Source organism: Rhinatrema bivittatum, chromosome 2, assembly GCF_901001135.1.
Source record: "Rhinatrema bivittatum chromosome 2, aRhiBiv1.1, whole genome shotgun sequence".
NCBI classification, from domain to species: Eukaryota; Metazoa; Chordata; class Amphibia; order Gymnophiona; family Rhinatrematidae; genus Rhinatrema; species Rhinatrema bivittatum.
The window spans coordinates 296,914,430-296,928,665 of NC_042616.1; the positions used below are offsets into that span (position 1 = coordinate 296,914,430).

The 14,236-nt window shown below is 44.4% G+C and overlaps 1 protein-coding gene across 1 annotated transcript in view; it reads right to left on the reverse strand.

The window, feature by feature from the left end:
- Positions 1 to 9,039: 9,039 nt before the first annotated feature.
- Positions 9,040 to 14,236, reverse strand: part of LOC115086117 (protein pxr1-like) — a 131,446-nt gene continuing 126,249 nt past the window's right edge. The window contains exon 4 of the mRNA XM_029592638.1: positions 9,040 to 9,518. Within this exon, the coding sequence (XP_029448498.1) occupies positions 9,151 to 9,518 (368 nt within the window). The 3' untranslated portion in view covers positions 9,040 to 9,150. The remainder of the gene's footprint in view (positions 9,519 to 14,236) is intronic.

The following is a 14,236-nucleotide window of genomic DNA, read 5'->3' on the forward strand; positions in this document are numbered from 1 at the left end:
GGGGGGGGGGTGGATGGTGAAGTCTGAGACAGCTCCCTCCCTGCATTACTAGTGAGAGGCTGGCTTCACAGACAGGGGGGAGCTGCCTGACCCTCACTCCTGACTTCCCCCATGTCCCAGCTAGTGAATGGTGTGTGGGTAAGGGGGGGGGGAGGATGGTGAAGTCTGAGACAGCTCCCTCCCTGCATTACTAGTGAGAGGCTGGCTTCACAGACAGGGGGGAGCTGCCTGACCCTCACTCCTCCGGGGTATTGTGATCTTCCTGCACACAGTGCCCTATCCCTGATACCAGGGGTGTTGTGATCTTCCTGCATGCAGCGCCCTATCCCTATTAATACCAGGAGTGTTGTGATCTTCCTGCATGCAGTGCCCTATCCCTATTAATACCAGGAGTGTTGTGATCTTCCTGCATGCAGTGCCCTATCCCTGATATCGGGATGTGTGCAAGAAGATCACAACACCCCCGGTATCAGGAATAGGGCACTGTGTGCAGGAAGATCACAACACCCCCAGTATCAGGAATAGGGCACTGTGTGCAGGAAGATCACAACACCCCTGGTATTAGGGATAGGGCACTGTGTGCAGGAAGATCACAACACTCCTGGTATTAATAGGGATAGGGCACTGTGTGCAGGAAGATCACAATACCCCTGGTATCAGGGTTAGGGCACAAGTTCTAGTCACATTGACTGATCACATTACTTGTTTTGTCAAGCTACCAACTGTTTCCATTTCCCATCCCCCATATACTGTCAGTAGGAAACTTGGTAACATGAATAAATAAGAGGGCAGCCAATAGGAATACATATTCATTCCTAAACTGACCTTAACTGACCTGAAAAGTGTCAAATTGTATCATTTTCAGTTAGTGCGCACTAACTCCCAGTTAGTGCGCACTAACTCCCGTTAGTGCGCACTAACTCGAGTTAGTGCGCACTAATTGGAAAAAACAATTTTTAACGATTTTTTAACTAAAAAATCGTGCCTAAGACGATTTTCTTGCCCTGCCACACGATTTCTATCGTTAAGACGATATGGAAAACGATTCACATCCCTAGTAACCGCCACATCAAGGAACTTACCCCCACCAAGCAAGTTACCCCCATGCTTATGTGTTTTCCCAGACCGTACAATTCAATGTCTTTGTTGGTTTTTGTCTGAATCCAGTTCCTCTTTTCCTCTTTCCCCTCTGCTGTTGAAGCAGCGAGCAATTTGCCTCTCCTGCAGGGGATGCCATTGGAGCAACACTGTGGATAGAGCACAATAGCCCTGAAGCACCTGGAGTTTCAGTTCCTGGGAATGTGTCATAACAGAAGAGTCTGCAGCATGTAGTGGGACAAACTCTTTGTGAAGGAAGATTCATCAAAGTCAATGTAGACAGTAGAAGCACACTATCTCTGCTCTCCCATTGAGCAATAAGACCAGCAGGGATTTGAACTGGAGAAACCAGGAGAATTTATTATTGAGGAGATATAGAAATTAAGGATGTGTATTAATTTAAAACAAATGGGCAAAATAATAATATAACAAATGTGCCTGTTGCGCTGGAGGTGGATCCTTGGGCCAAGGTAGGGTTGACGCTACTCTCAGGACGAGCCCTACGGGTCCCCATTGTTGGCAGGCAGAGCTGGCTGATTAACGGAGGCCGGCTGGAGCTTCGCCAATACCAGCCCTTGTTCCCCGCAGCTTGAGCCCTTGGGTACCGAGGCTGGCTGGTCTTAGGTGGGCCTCCATCCGAGGTCTTCCTAGAAGTGATGTGAAAATCAGCCAGGGGCCACCAGTGGTGATTGAGATCGGAGAACAAGTCCAGACGAGGCAGAGTCCAGGAGACCCGGGTGCCAAGGAGAACTGGGAGCAAGACAGAGGGCGCCCAAGTAAGAATAAGCCGAAGCCTGAGAGGCCAAGTCCAGAGTAGATTCAGCAGAGGTGTGGTAGAGCAGGCTGAAATCAAGGCAGGTGGCAGGTGAGGAGAAGTGGCAAAATGGACATGAGTCAAACCAGGAGTCAAATAGAGGATAGGCAGGCAAGGCAAAGGTTAAACCAGGAGTCAAGCAGGAACATAGACAGACGAAGTGGGGGTCAAGCCAGGTATCAGTCAGTAGCGTAGTCAGATGAAGCGGAGGTCAAGCCAGGTATCAATCAATAGCGAGCAAGCAGAATAGACACGGAACTCGGGAACAGGGATGGATACCAGGCGCATGGCAGGATCAGGAACACAGATGAAGCAGGAACAAACCGGCAACCAAGAACACAGAAGAAACGCAGGAATGAGCAACCAAGCACACGAAAAGCATGGAGACCTGTTTCCAAGGCAAGGAAGCACTGGCTGGGCCAGACCTTATATCCCAGGACTCAGTGACATCATCATCCGGGACCGCGGGGTGGTTTCCCGCTGCGGCCCCTTTAAAGGTAGACCAGTTGCGCACGCCTAGGTAGAGGAATGGCACAAGATGACCGTGTCTCCCCACAGACCGCACAGGGAGGCCCACCATGGATCTGGGACATCCGTGGAGGAGCTGGGAACAATGGAGGCAGCCCAAGCACAGAGGCGGCTGCCCATGGCCACAAGAGAAGTGGAACCAGGCACTGGAGCAGGCAAGCAGGGGTAAGTGGCCGAACCGCGGGCCTGCTGCGGCCGGCACATGCAACAGTACCCATATCTGTTTAATTTGTGGTCCCTCAAAACAAATACAGGTGTCCCACAAATGAAACAAATATCCATCAGCCATTTGTTTATGTTTCCCATTCATTTCAACGTCCTGTGAAGTTATGGCTGTATACTGCTGAGACTAAAAAAGAAAAACTGGTAACTATAACAACCAGCTCTTTCCTGTGTGACTTCATCAGTTTGTCAAAGCCAAGGCAGGACAAGTTAGCACAGAGACTAGACAGAAGAAAAATCATAGTGCATCATTTTAATTAGCCCATAGCTGCTATTTGGATCAAGTAGCACTAATATCTTGCCACTCTAAAGTCCAAGCATGTCCAAGAAGCAAACTATATGTCCTTTCCAGCTCTTCGCAGAGAAGGATGTGCTAGGTGAAGCTCTTTGAGAGTTTTTAAAAGCTTAACTTTTGTATTTGGCACTAATAAAGGGCTACTTCTAATCTTTTCTGTGCTGCAGTGGTCTCACTTACTGTGCCAGGAAGAGAGGAAATGCACTACTGCTAATTTTGATTTTTCTCTTTACTAGGAGAGGGTCAAGGTAGGAGACAGTGTGAAATTGCAGTTGCAGCAGTGCTAGGTTGTTTTTTTTCCCTTGGTAATGTGATGAGCACAGCACACACAGAGAATGAAGATAAGACACTTACCAGACTGTTAGTCTTTGTATTTTGAGGGAGAATAACTTTCAAGCAACTGCACATGGCGGCATATATACATGTGTATGAGTCTGCGTGCACATCTACTATAGTACCTTAAAGAATTTGCATATGATATAATGCATTGAAACCACATATATCAATGCACTGAGTGCACCTTCTTTACTCACCTATTTTAAAAATATACATAGATATATTTTATGCATACAAATAAAATAGGACTTATTCATGTAAGTCAGCTTTTATACATTATATTGGTATATTTTAAAACAGTTTTACAAATTAATCCATCAGTTCATCTACTCCTTATGCAGCTCATTGAGACCCTCCTGGTTCTTCATCCAGACCTCCTACCCAGCCAATAGTATACAATAAACACATTTATTATTATGTACACTGGATAATTATCAGGTATACATTTTTGTGAGTGAATGTGCAAATATACATGCATGTCTTTTAAAATAGCAAGTTTGTATGTAAAGGTTGGCCTCTGTCCTGGAGTGCCCCATCCCACCCCTTTTTTACATGCAATTATGTGCATGTGGAAGAGGATATATGCTCAATGTTTATAAAATATGGACTTCTCATGTAAAGGTTACTTATACACGTATATGCTAATTTTTATGTGTGTAACATTTTGAAAATTCACTTTTTAGTGTTTAACAGGTATTTTTTGTGAGTGGAATCAGTTAGCACTGCTGTACACAAACAGCACACATATAATGTATATGTCTGATACAGTTCTCCAAACAGTGAGTGGTACTATGAGAGGGTGCACAGTTACAGTATCACTTAATTCATTTGTAATATCCAAGCCTGCAGTAGGTAATGCACTTCAGTAAATTCTATTATTCAGGAAAAGAGAGAAGATAGGATATTGGCAGGGTTGGCAGCTTTGGCAAGGGTAGCAATAAAAGAAAATGGCAGTCCAGCACCTAAATTAAAGAGGGATTTTTTTGTAGGAACAGAATGGCAGGAGAGGAAAGTAGAAGAAATTGAAATGTGGACAACATGTGCCAAGACTGCCTGTTCTTCTCCCTCTTGGTTTGTAGCAGAGGGGAAAAGTTGGAAGAGTCATCTATGACAGGCATTAGTGGGGAATGAATAAAATAAATGAGCAACTCCCTAAACCACCAGCACCCTCCCGTTTGGTTCCTGCTTCTGAGGCAGTGAAGAAAGTATTTGCACTAAATGATTCAGAAGAAAAATGTTGTCTAGGATTCTTTGAATCAGAAGATATTGAAGGACTATTAGCTGAAGAGAATTTGCAAAGTTTAGTCAGTGGCATCTTAGCTTCTGGTGAGGTGATAGGGAGAGAGTTGATACTAATGATGCTGAGATCATCTCCCAGGATGAGCAGGCAGTGCAGATAGAGAGCATGAGATCTTTTTTTTTTCTCAGAATCTACCCTCTTCCTTAACTCCAGTGCCAGTCTCCAAGGATGTAAAGAAGTGATCACGGAAGAAATCCCTGAGCAGGAGGCAATTTAATGTAAAGGAAGACCCACATTTTGCTCAGTGTATTCACTGCAGGAAGGATATCCATCAAGGGAAGCTAGTGGGACATCTGATAAACGTTGGTATGCAGCATCACCTGCAGAATCAGCACCTACAAGCACTGGCATCAGGAGATGGTAGCAGTACTAACCTGGGGATCCCTCTTCCACTCCAAGTAAAATCCAGACAAAAGGGATTGAAAAGGGAAAGACTTTTCAACCCCTGCTGATCCTATGGCTCCTTCCAGCTTTCAGGTGCCAGATCAGCAGTTCCTAGTCATTCGTACAAAGTAGGATCCCACCACAGAGGAAATGGGGTGGTGTTCTGTAGAACTGTCCTGAAAAAAGTGGCAGGCAGCATCTCAAACAGTAATGAGAAACATTGGGGAAATGATTGCCCTTGATGTCTAGCCCCTGCATGTAGTAGAAAATATGACCTTTAAGCATCTATTGCATTTATTAGTCCCTAGCTAGAAAGTGCCTTCCAGGATTACCTTTATTTCTGTAGGTATGTATTTATTTATTAATTTATTAAAATGTCTATAGCACCAATGCCAAAGGCTCAATGTTGTAAATGTAAATGTAACAAAAAAATGTGCATAAAAATTATTACAAGCAAGGACAACAAATTACAGTATTTAGCAGGAAAGACATCCTCAACCAGCGCCATAGTCTCATGTAGGCACAGCTGACTAAGGCAAATGGAAGTAGCATGCTTTTCACCAGCGATATTTGGACCAGAACACACACTATGCTGTCTTATCTCTCCCTAACGGCATACTAGTGGGACCTAGCTGAGGGAGGGATGAAGCATCAGGGTGCAGGTGTGCTTTGCTGCGCAACCAGCAGATGCAGAGCCCCCATACTTTGTGCAATATTCTATCAGCCATAAGGAAGATAATGGAGCATTGGCAGCTAAACCAGAGAGGCAGAAGTCTTCAGGCAGGTTGCTGTGGTGCAGATTTGGTAAAGGCAATAGAAGATGAGGGATTTCAGGGTATCCATTGCTTTGCACACCTGCTGCACTTGGCAGTGAGGGATGTCTTGGGGCTGGGGCGCAACGGCGGTGGGAATCCATTCCCGAAGAATGTGCTAGAGAAGTGGAGGGAAATAGCAGGGAATTTTCATAGACGTGCGAAAGCAAGGGAATGTCTTCATGAGAAGCAGAAAGAATTCAGGATGCTTCACAAGCATCTGATTCAAGAAGTTTGCGCCTGCTGGAATTCCACCTACATGGTGCTACAAAGGTTAGTGGCGCAGCAGACAGTCCTTCATTCTCTGTCTCTGGAAACAGAAAGAGGAGGGCATTGCCCTCTGGGGCATCACAATTCGGTAGTGATGAGGCAATTGGTACAAATCCTTAAGCCCTTCAAGTACATCAAGGAGGATCTGAGATTCAGAAGCACCACCCTAGGTGGGGGGGGGGGGGGGGGGGGTCATCCCTTTACTAAATATTCTGGAGAAAAGTTTGAAGGCTTCCATGAGCTAGAGGGAAAAGAAGCAGAGGTGTTGCAGTTTCTGGATTCCTTGCAGCAACAGGTGCAACAAAGACAGAAACCTCTCCCACAAACCAATACATATATGTTTGTTACACTTTGGGGCGGATTTTAAAAGGGTTATGCGCGTATATTATGTGCGTAACTGCGAATACCTGCCCCTGCACGTGCCGAGCCTATTTTGCACAGGCCCGGCGTCGCGCGCAAGCCCCGGGACATGCGTATGTCCCGGGGCTTGAAAAAGGGGCAGGGAGTGGGCGGGGGCGGGACCGAGGCCTCCAGCACAGCAGCTGTGCCGAGGGATCGCTCGCCGGCACTTGGCTGGCACGTGCAATCTATGCCTGCCCAGAGGCAGGCGCAACATATTAAACAAAGGTCAGGGGGGGGTTTAGATAGGACTGGGGGGTGGGTTAGATAGAGGAAGGGAGGGGAAGGTGGGGGGGGGGGGGGGGGGCGGAAGGAAGGTTCCCTCCGAGGACGCTCCGATTTCAGAGCAGCCTCGGAAGGAATGGGAAAAGCCATTGGGACTCCCCTAGGGCTCGACGTGTGCAAGGTGCACAAGTGTCACCCCCTTGTGCGCGCCGACCCCGGATTTTATAATATACGCGCAGCTGCGTGCACATGTTATAAAATCAGGCTTAGATTTGTGCACGCCAGGTTGCGCACAAATCTACGCCGCCGCGTACGAATTAAAATTTGGCCCTTTGTGATCCATGGGTGAAAGGGAGTCTTGTCCTCCAGTCCCAGTGTCTTACATTCATGAAAGAGATACTAGAAGCAATGCTATGTGAAGAAGAGAGCCAGAGGCTGAAACACAGTGGGATTACAGCACAGGAAAGATTGGCCACCTCAGAGCATAGTGCAAGAAGGAGCAGCAGTCTCAGGCTGATGCAATATCATGTACGTAACAATGTGCGTCCACCTCTCCTGGGCATTCAATGCTATATTTTAATGAGCTGTCGCACTAAAAAGGATGCGCTCAGCTAAAATTGTGCATCCCTAGCGCTCAAAAGCTTTGGATGCCTGGGAGACATGGTGAGCGAGGGCCAGAAAATTGTGTGCTCAATATGAGCATTCCCTTATGTCTCGCTGCCGATAATTTACATGCATAATGTACATGAGGTGAAATCGGCCTGTAACATGTAGATTGTATGTGTATATTGTGCCACCAGAAATATTTTTTTAATTCAGTCCTTACATTTTTCTCACATTTTAATCACTGTAAGCAGTAAATCTTAGTATCGCAAGGATTCTAATTAAGAGGAACCACAGAAGACAGCAGTACTATTTTTTGTTTTTCCATGTGCCCCTGACTTAATGCCAGGTTAAAAAGGGTGCGTTGGGTGATCAGCAATTTTCTGCATCGCAGGGTAATAGCTAATAATAGTCTCATCTACTTGGAATTTACATGTGATGAGCACTGCACTATTAGCTACGCATTTGGGTACATGTTTTGGATGCGCTAATCCCTTATTGCATCAGATGTTACTCTAGCACATCCAAAACCCACATCCAATCTGCTAGGCTGGGCACACTTTATTGCATCGGCCCCTCAGTTAGCTACCACTTCCTCCCCACCTCAATATGCCAAAGCCACATTTTCCTCAAGGAACCATTTCTCCTGATTCAGGCCAATGCTAACGCTGCTGGCAAGACAGACCCTTGGCCCATGCCAACAAAGGACACCCCAGCAAAAATGTTTGTGATACGCTATCTCACAGAGCCCATCGAGGACATAGACATAGATGTGCTGGCATATAGGGCACACATGTCCGCAACATGGCCAAACCTAGCCAAGATAGCTCAGCACCATCTTTTCTGTACCCACCAATGACCTAGATTAATTAATTTGCTATAAATATAGCAAAAATAGCACCCACAATTTAAAAAAAGGGGTGCGGTTAGGGCTACTGGGGAGGGAGAGAGAGAGTGCCTCTGTAGAAGCTTACAAAAAATGCAACTATTTATACAACTGTAAGAGGGGACACTAGTAACTCGGGGTGAGGTTTGTGGGGTGGGGTAGGTTTTGGGGTGCTGTTTTACATGCACAGTCATATGTACGAAAGTATAGTTGCCATTATTGAAGATTTATGTGATTTGGAGTGATGAAAGGTAAAAGAAGAGTAGATTTGTACCAGGTAGAAAGTGCATCAAGTTAGGTTGAGAGAACATGGTACAAATCTATTCTTCTTTTACCTTTCATCCCTCCAAATGACAGTAAATCTTCACTGATGGCAACTGTGCTGTTCATACATATGACTGTGCATGTAAAACTAACCCCCAAAATCTACCCCCTCCCCCAAACCTCACCCCGAGTTCATAATGCCGCCTCTTAAAGTGGTATACAAAGTTAAAATATACATGAGCCTCCACAGAGGCACTCTCTCTCTCTCTCTCTCTCTTTCTTTTCTCCCCTGAACCAGCTTTTATGATGATAAAAAAAAAAAAGCTGGTGTTTTTTAAAATCAATCTGCCTTTGATTGGGTTTCCAGAATTTTCATGAGAGTGGCAAGATGACTAAAAGCATCTTGAAGGCCTTGGTGCCTCATGCCAACCTGCCACACCCCTTATGTACCATCTTAGTGATCTTGCTGCTAATATTCTGCCTACCTGCCTATAATAGATGAGTCTAGCTCCTGGCCACTCTTAGGGTAACTGGTGTTAGTGCTAAAAGTAGGTATCAGAGAAGGATAATAATAACCCGCAATCATAAAATGCATTCCTAAGGTTTGCAAAAGTAAACAGAGAAACCCCTGTTTTTTACGCACGTGACCCTGTTAAAATTGGGCCATTTGTGTATTGTGCATATGAACTCTACGCTGAATTGTACAGAATTTAATTACAGAATACAGTTGTACCTATCTTTCTTCTTCTTGCTTGGATCATCTTTCTTTTGGCCGCCTCCTTTTCCTTTCTGCTTATCTTTGTTTTCTTGCTCCTTTTCCTTCTTATTAGCAATATTTTTGCCTCTGTTATTCCGCCTCCCTTTCTTATTCGCCGTTGCATCCTCTGTTTCACTTTCATCGTCATCGTCTGCTTTTGGTTTCGATCTTTTAGCATTTCTCTTTTGATATGGATTTTCAGCTTCTTCATTCTCATTTTCACTGTCGTTATTTCGGGTGTTTCTGCCAGGAGCATTATTTCTGTCTGGCTTTCTTCTTGCATTTCTCCGTTTTTTATTTTTGATATCTTCATCTTCTTCATCCTCTGCAGTTGATGAAAAGAAGCACATTTTGAACCAATAATAAATTGTAATTTTTTTAGGGTCATGAAACTAACATTCCTCAACAAATTATAAAGAGGATGGCAGTGGCTTTCCATGAAAAATGTTAAAATGATATTTAAACAAACCACCTTTATATCTTTTTCAGAGGTTAGGATCTTCATTTACCTCTCTAATCTAAAACTACTTAATATAAAATGGCCCAATATATCTGTCCCATTTAGTGATAGTGCTGTGTACTGTGCTTCAGGCAACCTGGCTGTATCTTTCTGTTGGTGCCAATGAGGTTAGATGGTGTTGCTCTAGAGGAGAAGGTGGACAATTGCCCCTGAAGATACAACCTCTAATAGCAAAGATGTGAAGGATTCAGATTTGGAGGATCCCATGACAATAAAATGGATTGGAATAAAAAAAAAGACATTGGTTTTAAAGAGTGTATGATAGTGCTTAGAAAAGGGAAAAAGACTGAAAAAATAAAACCCTCAATTTTGCATTTCCATTAATTTAGATTGCTTCTTTAGATGGTTAAATTTAGAACATGTGAAATGCCATTCTTGATCAGGTCAGTGGGCCATCAAGCACATCAGCATTCTATCTCTGACAGTGGCCAATCCAGGTCACTTGAAAATACTTAGCAGATCCAATAGGAAAGTTCTTTCCATATTGCTTACTCCTAGAAGTGGTGGAGACACCCAAGTCTTTCTGGCTAATAATTATGTATGGACCTATCATCTAAAAACTTGTCCAAATTTTTTAAAACTCAGCTATACTACTAGCCTTGACCACATTCACTGGCAACAAACTCTATAGCTTAATTGTGCATTGACTAAAAAATCCCTTATTTTGTTTTAAATCTGCTACAAGTTAATTTTATGGAATGTCCCCAGTCCTAGCACTATTTGATAGAGTACTTTTTATGTATTAATGCATTTCTAAGTCTCCTGCTGCCAACACCCTAAGAAGCATACATCAAAAACACTCATAATAAAATAGAGATTAAAAAAATTAGGGACAGTTATTAAAACCAAACAACAAATATGTCCAACTACTTAAAAACCACCCAAAATCATAAAAATGCCTGCTTGAATAAGAACGTTTTTAACATTGATCTAAACATCTATGTGCGTCTCGTAAAATGTAAGCTCTTTGGAAGTGAATTTCACGAAACGGGTACCACCACATTAAAGGCCCTCTCCCAAATCTCAGCCATTCATGCCTCTCGGACAGGAGGAACATCAAGTATCCCTCTCTGTGCCAGATGCAAATTACAGGTTGGATTATATATATCTTCAGCATTGCAATAATCCATGGAAGAGAGTCAATGACCATCCTATGCACCATCATTGCAACTTTACATTTTATTCACCACTGAACCCTAAACTAGTGCCAATCACACAGAACTGGGGAAATATGGTTTCTTGTACTCTGCCCTAAAATCAGCCTAGTGGAGGAGTTCTATAAAATCTGAGACTAGCAAGCCTATATAGATAGAATTACAATAATGTTGTTAAAACTAAGGCATATACCACTGTCCAAAAATCAGAAGCACTCAATAACGGTTTAAGACCACAAAGCAAGTGAAGCTGAAAAAATTCTGTTTGAACCACCACTTTAATTTGCTCCCAGTGTTAAATTAGCATCAATTAATATGCCCAAATTTCTTGTGTGGGCTACAACTGGCAACTCCATGTTATCAAGAAAGATTGCTGAGGGCACAAAATCTACACTAGATTTCTGAAGCACAATAATCTCTGTTTCTGACCAATTCATTGCAAGTTTATTATGAGTATGCTATTGCTTCACAGCAGAGAGACAGATTGTGACTAAAGTAGTTGTCTTGACCCAGGATGATTCTACAGGAATATAGAACTGAATGGCATCAGCATACAGTCTCTATCCCGGACAAAGTCCAACCAGCAGCTTACAGATAGATGACATGTACTTATTAAATAATCAGGCCGTCAAGGCTGAGCCTTGCGGAACCCTTGAGTAAATGACCATTCCTATTAACATCTTCCACACCACACATAATTTTATAAAGTTCTACCATATCTTCTCATATCTTTCTTTATAAAGGGAGATGATCCATCTACACAATCATTTTTGGTGACCTTCTCTTCCCTTTTTCTAGTTTTGTTATATCTCTCTGTAAGGTAAATGTAAAGCTGTCAAAATATAATGCTTCTCTGTCCCATCATTGTAAACTATATAGGACATATTAGATGTTAGGGATGTGCATTTGTTTGAAATGAAAGTGCAAAACATGACGAATAATGCTAATTCATTTCATTCAAGAGGCTCCAAACTGAATGGGGGGCCCCAAAATTAAATGAACCTTATTCATTATATTTGACAGCTTTACATTTACCTTACAGAAAGATATAACAAAACTAGAAAAAGTGAAGAGAAGGTCAGCAAAAATGATTAAAAAAATCATTTTAAATTAATGCATTGGGCCTAGAACTAGGGCATAGGCTGAGGCCCAAAGCAGGAGCTACTGGCTATGCCCGAGCATGATGCCGGGGTCTCGGTGGAGGCACAAGACAATGCCGGGACCATGAGCGAGACTTCCAAAAGTAAAAAAAACCCAACCTTATCTGATCCATAGAGTATCCAATGAAGACCAAGTCCAGACGCCTTGGCCAGGGTCAATACCTAGGCCCGATGACGTGACGTGACCCAGAGGCCGGATCTCAATGCCAAGGCCTCTGTCTAGGTCGGAGCCCAAGTCCAGACCCAATGCCATGACCTGATCCAGAGGCCAGATCCCAGTGCCTGGACCTAGGCCTGGACCCAGGCCCAACACCATGACCTGACCCAGAGGATCAGGCCCAGGCCTCAGAGCCAAGGCCTGGGAGCTCCTCTTCAGATCATCTTCTTTCTTTGGTTCTTCAAAGCAAATGACGGTGTCCGCTGGGGTCATAATGGAGTTAATTAAATCTGGTGCATTTACCCCAGTGGACAGCGCCATTTTTATGTATAGCAATCCCACTGTCTGATGGGATAAATATGCCAGAGTTAATTAACTCTGGTGCAACTCCAGCAGACACTGTCATTTGATGTTGAAAAGCTGAAGAAAGAAGAAGATCTGAAAAGGAGTTCCTAGGCCTAGGCCCCGGTGTCAGGACCCAGTCTCTGGGTCAGGTTGTGGATTTGGACCTGAGTCTGGGATGAGGCCCTGGCATCGGAAACCTGGCCTCAGGTCAGGTTGGCCTGGGTCAGGGTTGAGGCCCCGGCAACAGGACCTGGCCTCTGGGTTGGGTCAAGGTATTGGCCTGGGCTTAGGCTCTGGCCTAGTCTGAGGCCCAGGTATCAGGACCTGGCCTCTGGGCCAGGTTGCGGCATTGGGCCTGGGTCCAAGCTGAGGCCCTGGGACCAGGACCTGGCCTCTGGGTTGGATCACGGTGTCGGGCCTGGCACGGCATAGTCCTTGCCAGTGGATCCCCACCAGACCAGGTAAATGGGGGCTGGGGCATCCTGGCTCCGGCATTTTTCCAGGAGGGTGGAAAGGAAGCTTCAGTTTCAGTTGTTGGCCATTTTTGTCTTTTTTTTGTTTGCTTGATTTATTTTTTTTCACACAAATAAATGAATCAAGTAATCCATGAAGTGAAATTCATGGGAAAAACCTCCCGAAAATGAACCAAATAACAAAAATGATTTTTTTTCCCCTGCACATCCCTGTTAGCTATGGATAAATGGGTCTAATTAAAACAAGCTCCTGAATAACTTGGGAGGTGACATTTTTTGATTTAAGATAGAAATCTAATCTTTCATCCCTGTAATCTCATCATTTCTAGAAAACTTGCTTTGATTTAAGTTTTGCTCCCTCTCCTATTATTTAGCTATGTTTTGCTCCCTCCCTTACTAATAAACTATGAGGTCCATATTCAAAAACATTTAGGGCTGGATTTTCTTTCTTCGCACGCCTTCCTGAATCGCGTGGTAATGGGGGGCAAAGCGGGGGGCAGGCCTGCAAAAGCTGGCAGCGATCACACCACTGCGCTGTTATCACTGCCGGCTTTCGCACCCAATAGCGGCATCGTAAAAGGTGGTGCCATTGGGTGCGCTACTGGCGGCGATAAGGGGCCTTACCTTTTCGCCGTCAGCGAAGTTTCCGCAGTGTCCGCCCCGCCACCGCCCCAACTCCTCCTCTTCCGGTGCTGACGCCACCCCGATCTAGGTATCGCGTGTGATAGGGTTAGAAAATAACCCCTTTAGCCAGAAAAATGGAGAACTGGGCCATTATCCAGCTACATTCTAGCCAAATAATAAGTTAGCTGGGTAGAATTTAGCAGGCTGTGAATTCAGTTAGCTGGATAAGTTATTTGGCTAGGTCTGGTTGGGCCAAAGAGCTGTCCTAAAGTTAGCCAGCTAATTTTAAAATAACCAGCTACATTCAATAATGTGGTTGCACTATTGAATATACCTCCAAAGTTAGTGGGGTAAGTTTATCTTTGCTATCTGGACAGTGACTAAACATGGACCTCAGTGAGGACCTGGGGGACAGAACTGGGTCACCACTGACTTGACCATCTAGAAAGGCAGTTTGATAGGGGGGAGCCACTGTCCAAATGATGGGGGAAGATGTCCATGAGATGCGTGCTGACTTTAAGACACTTGAGGTGGAGCATCTCATGCCCACTTTTGAGCTGATGGACATGAAATGACTACATCAGCCCCCACCCCTTTTCATCCTGAGGGT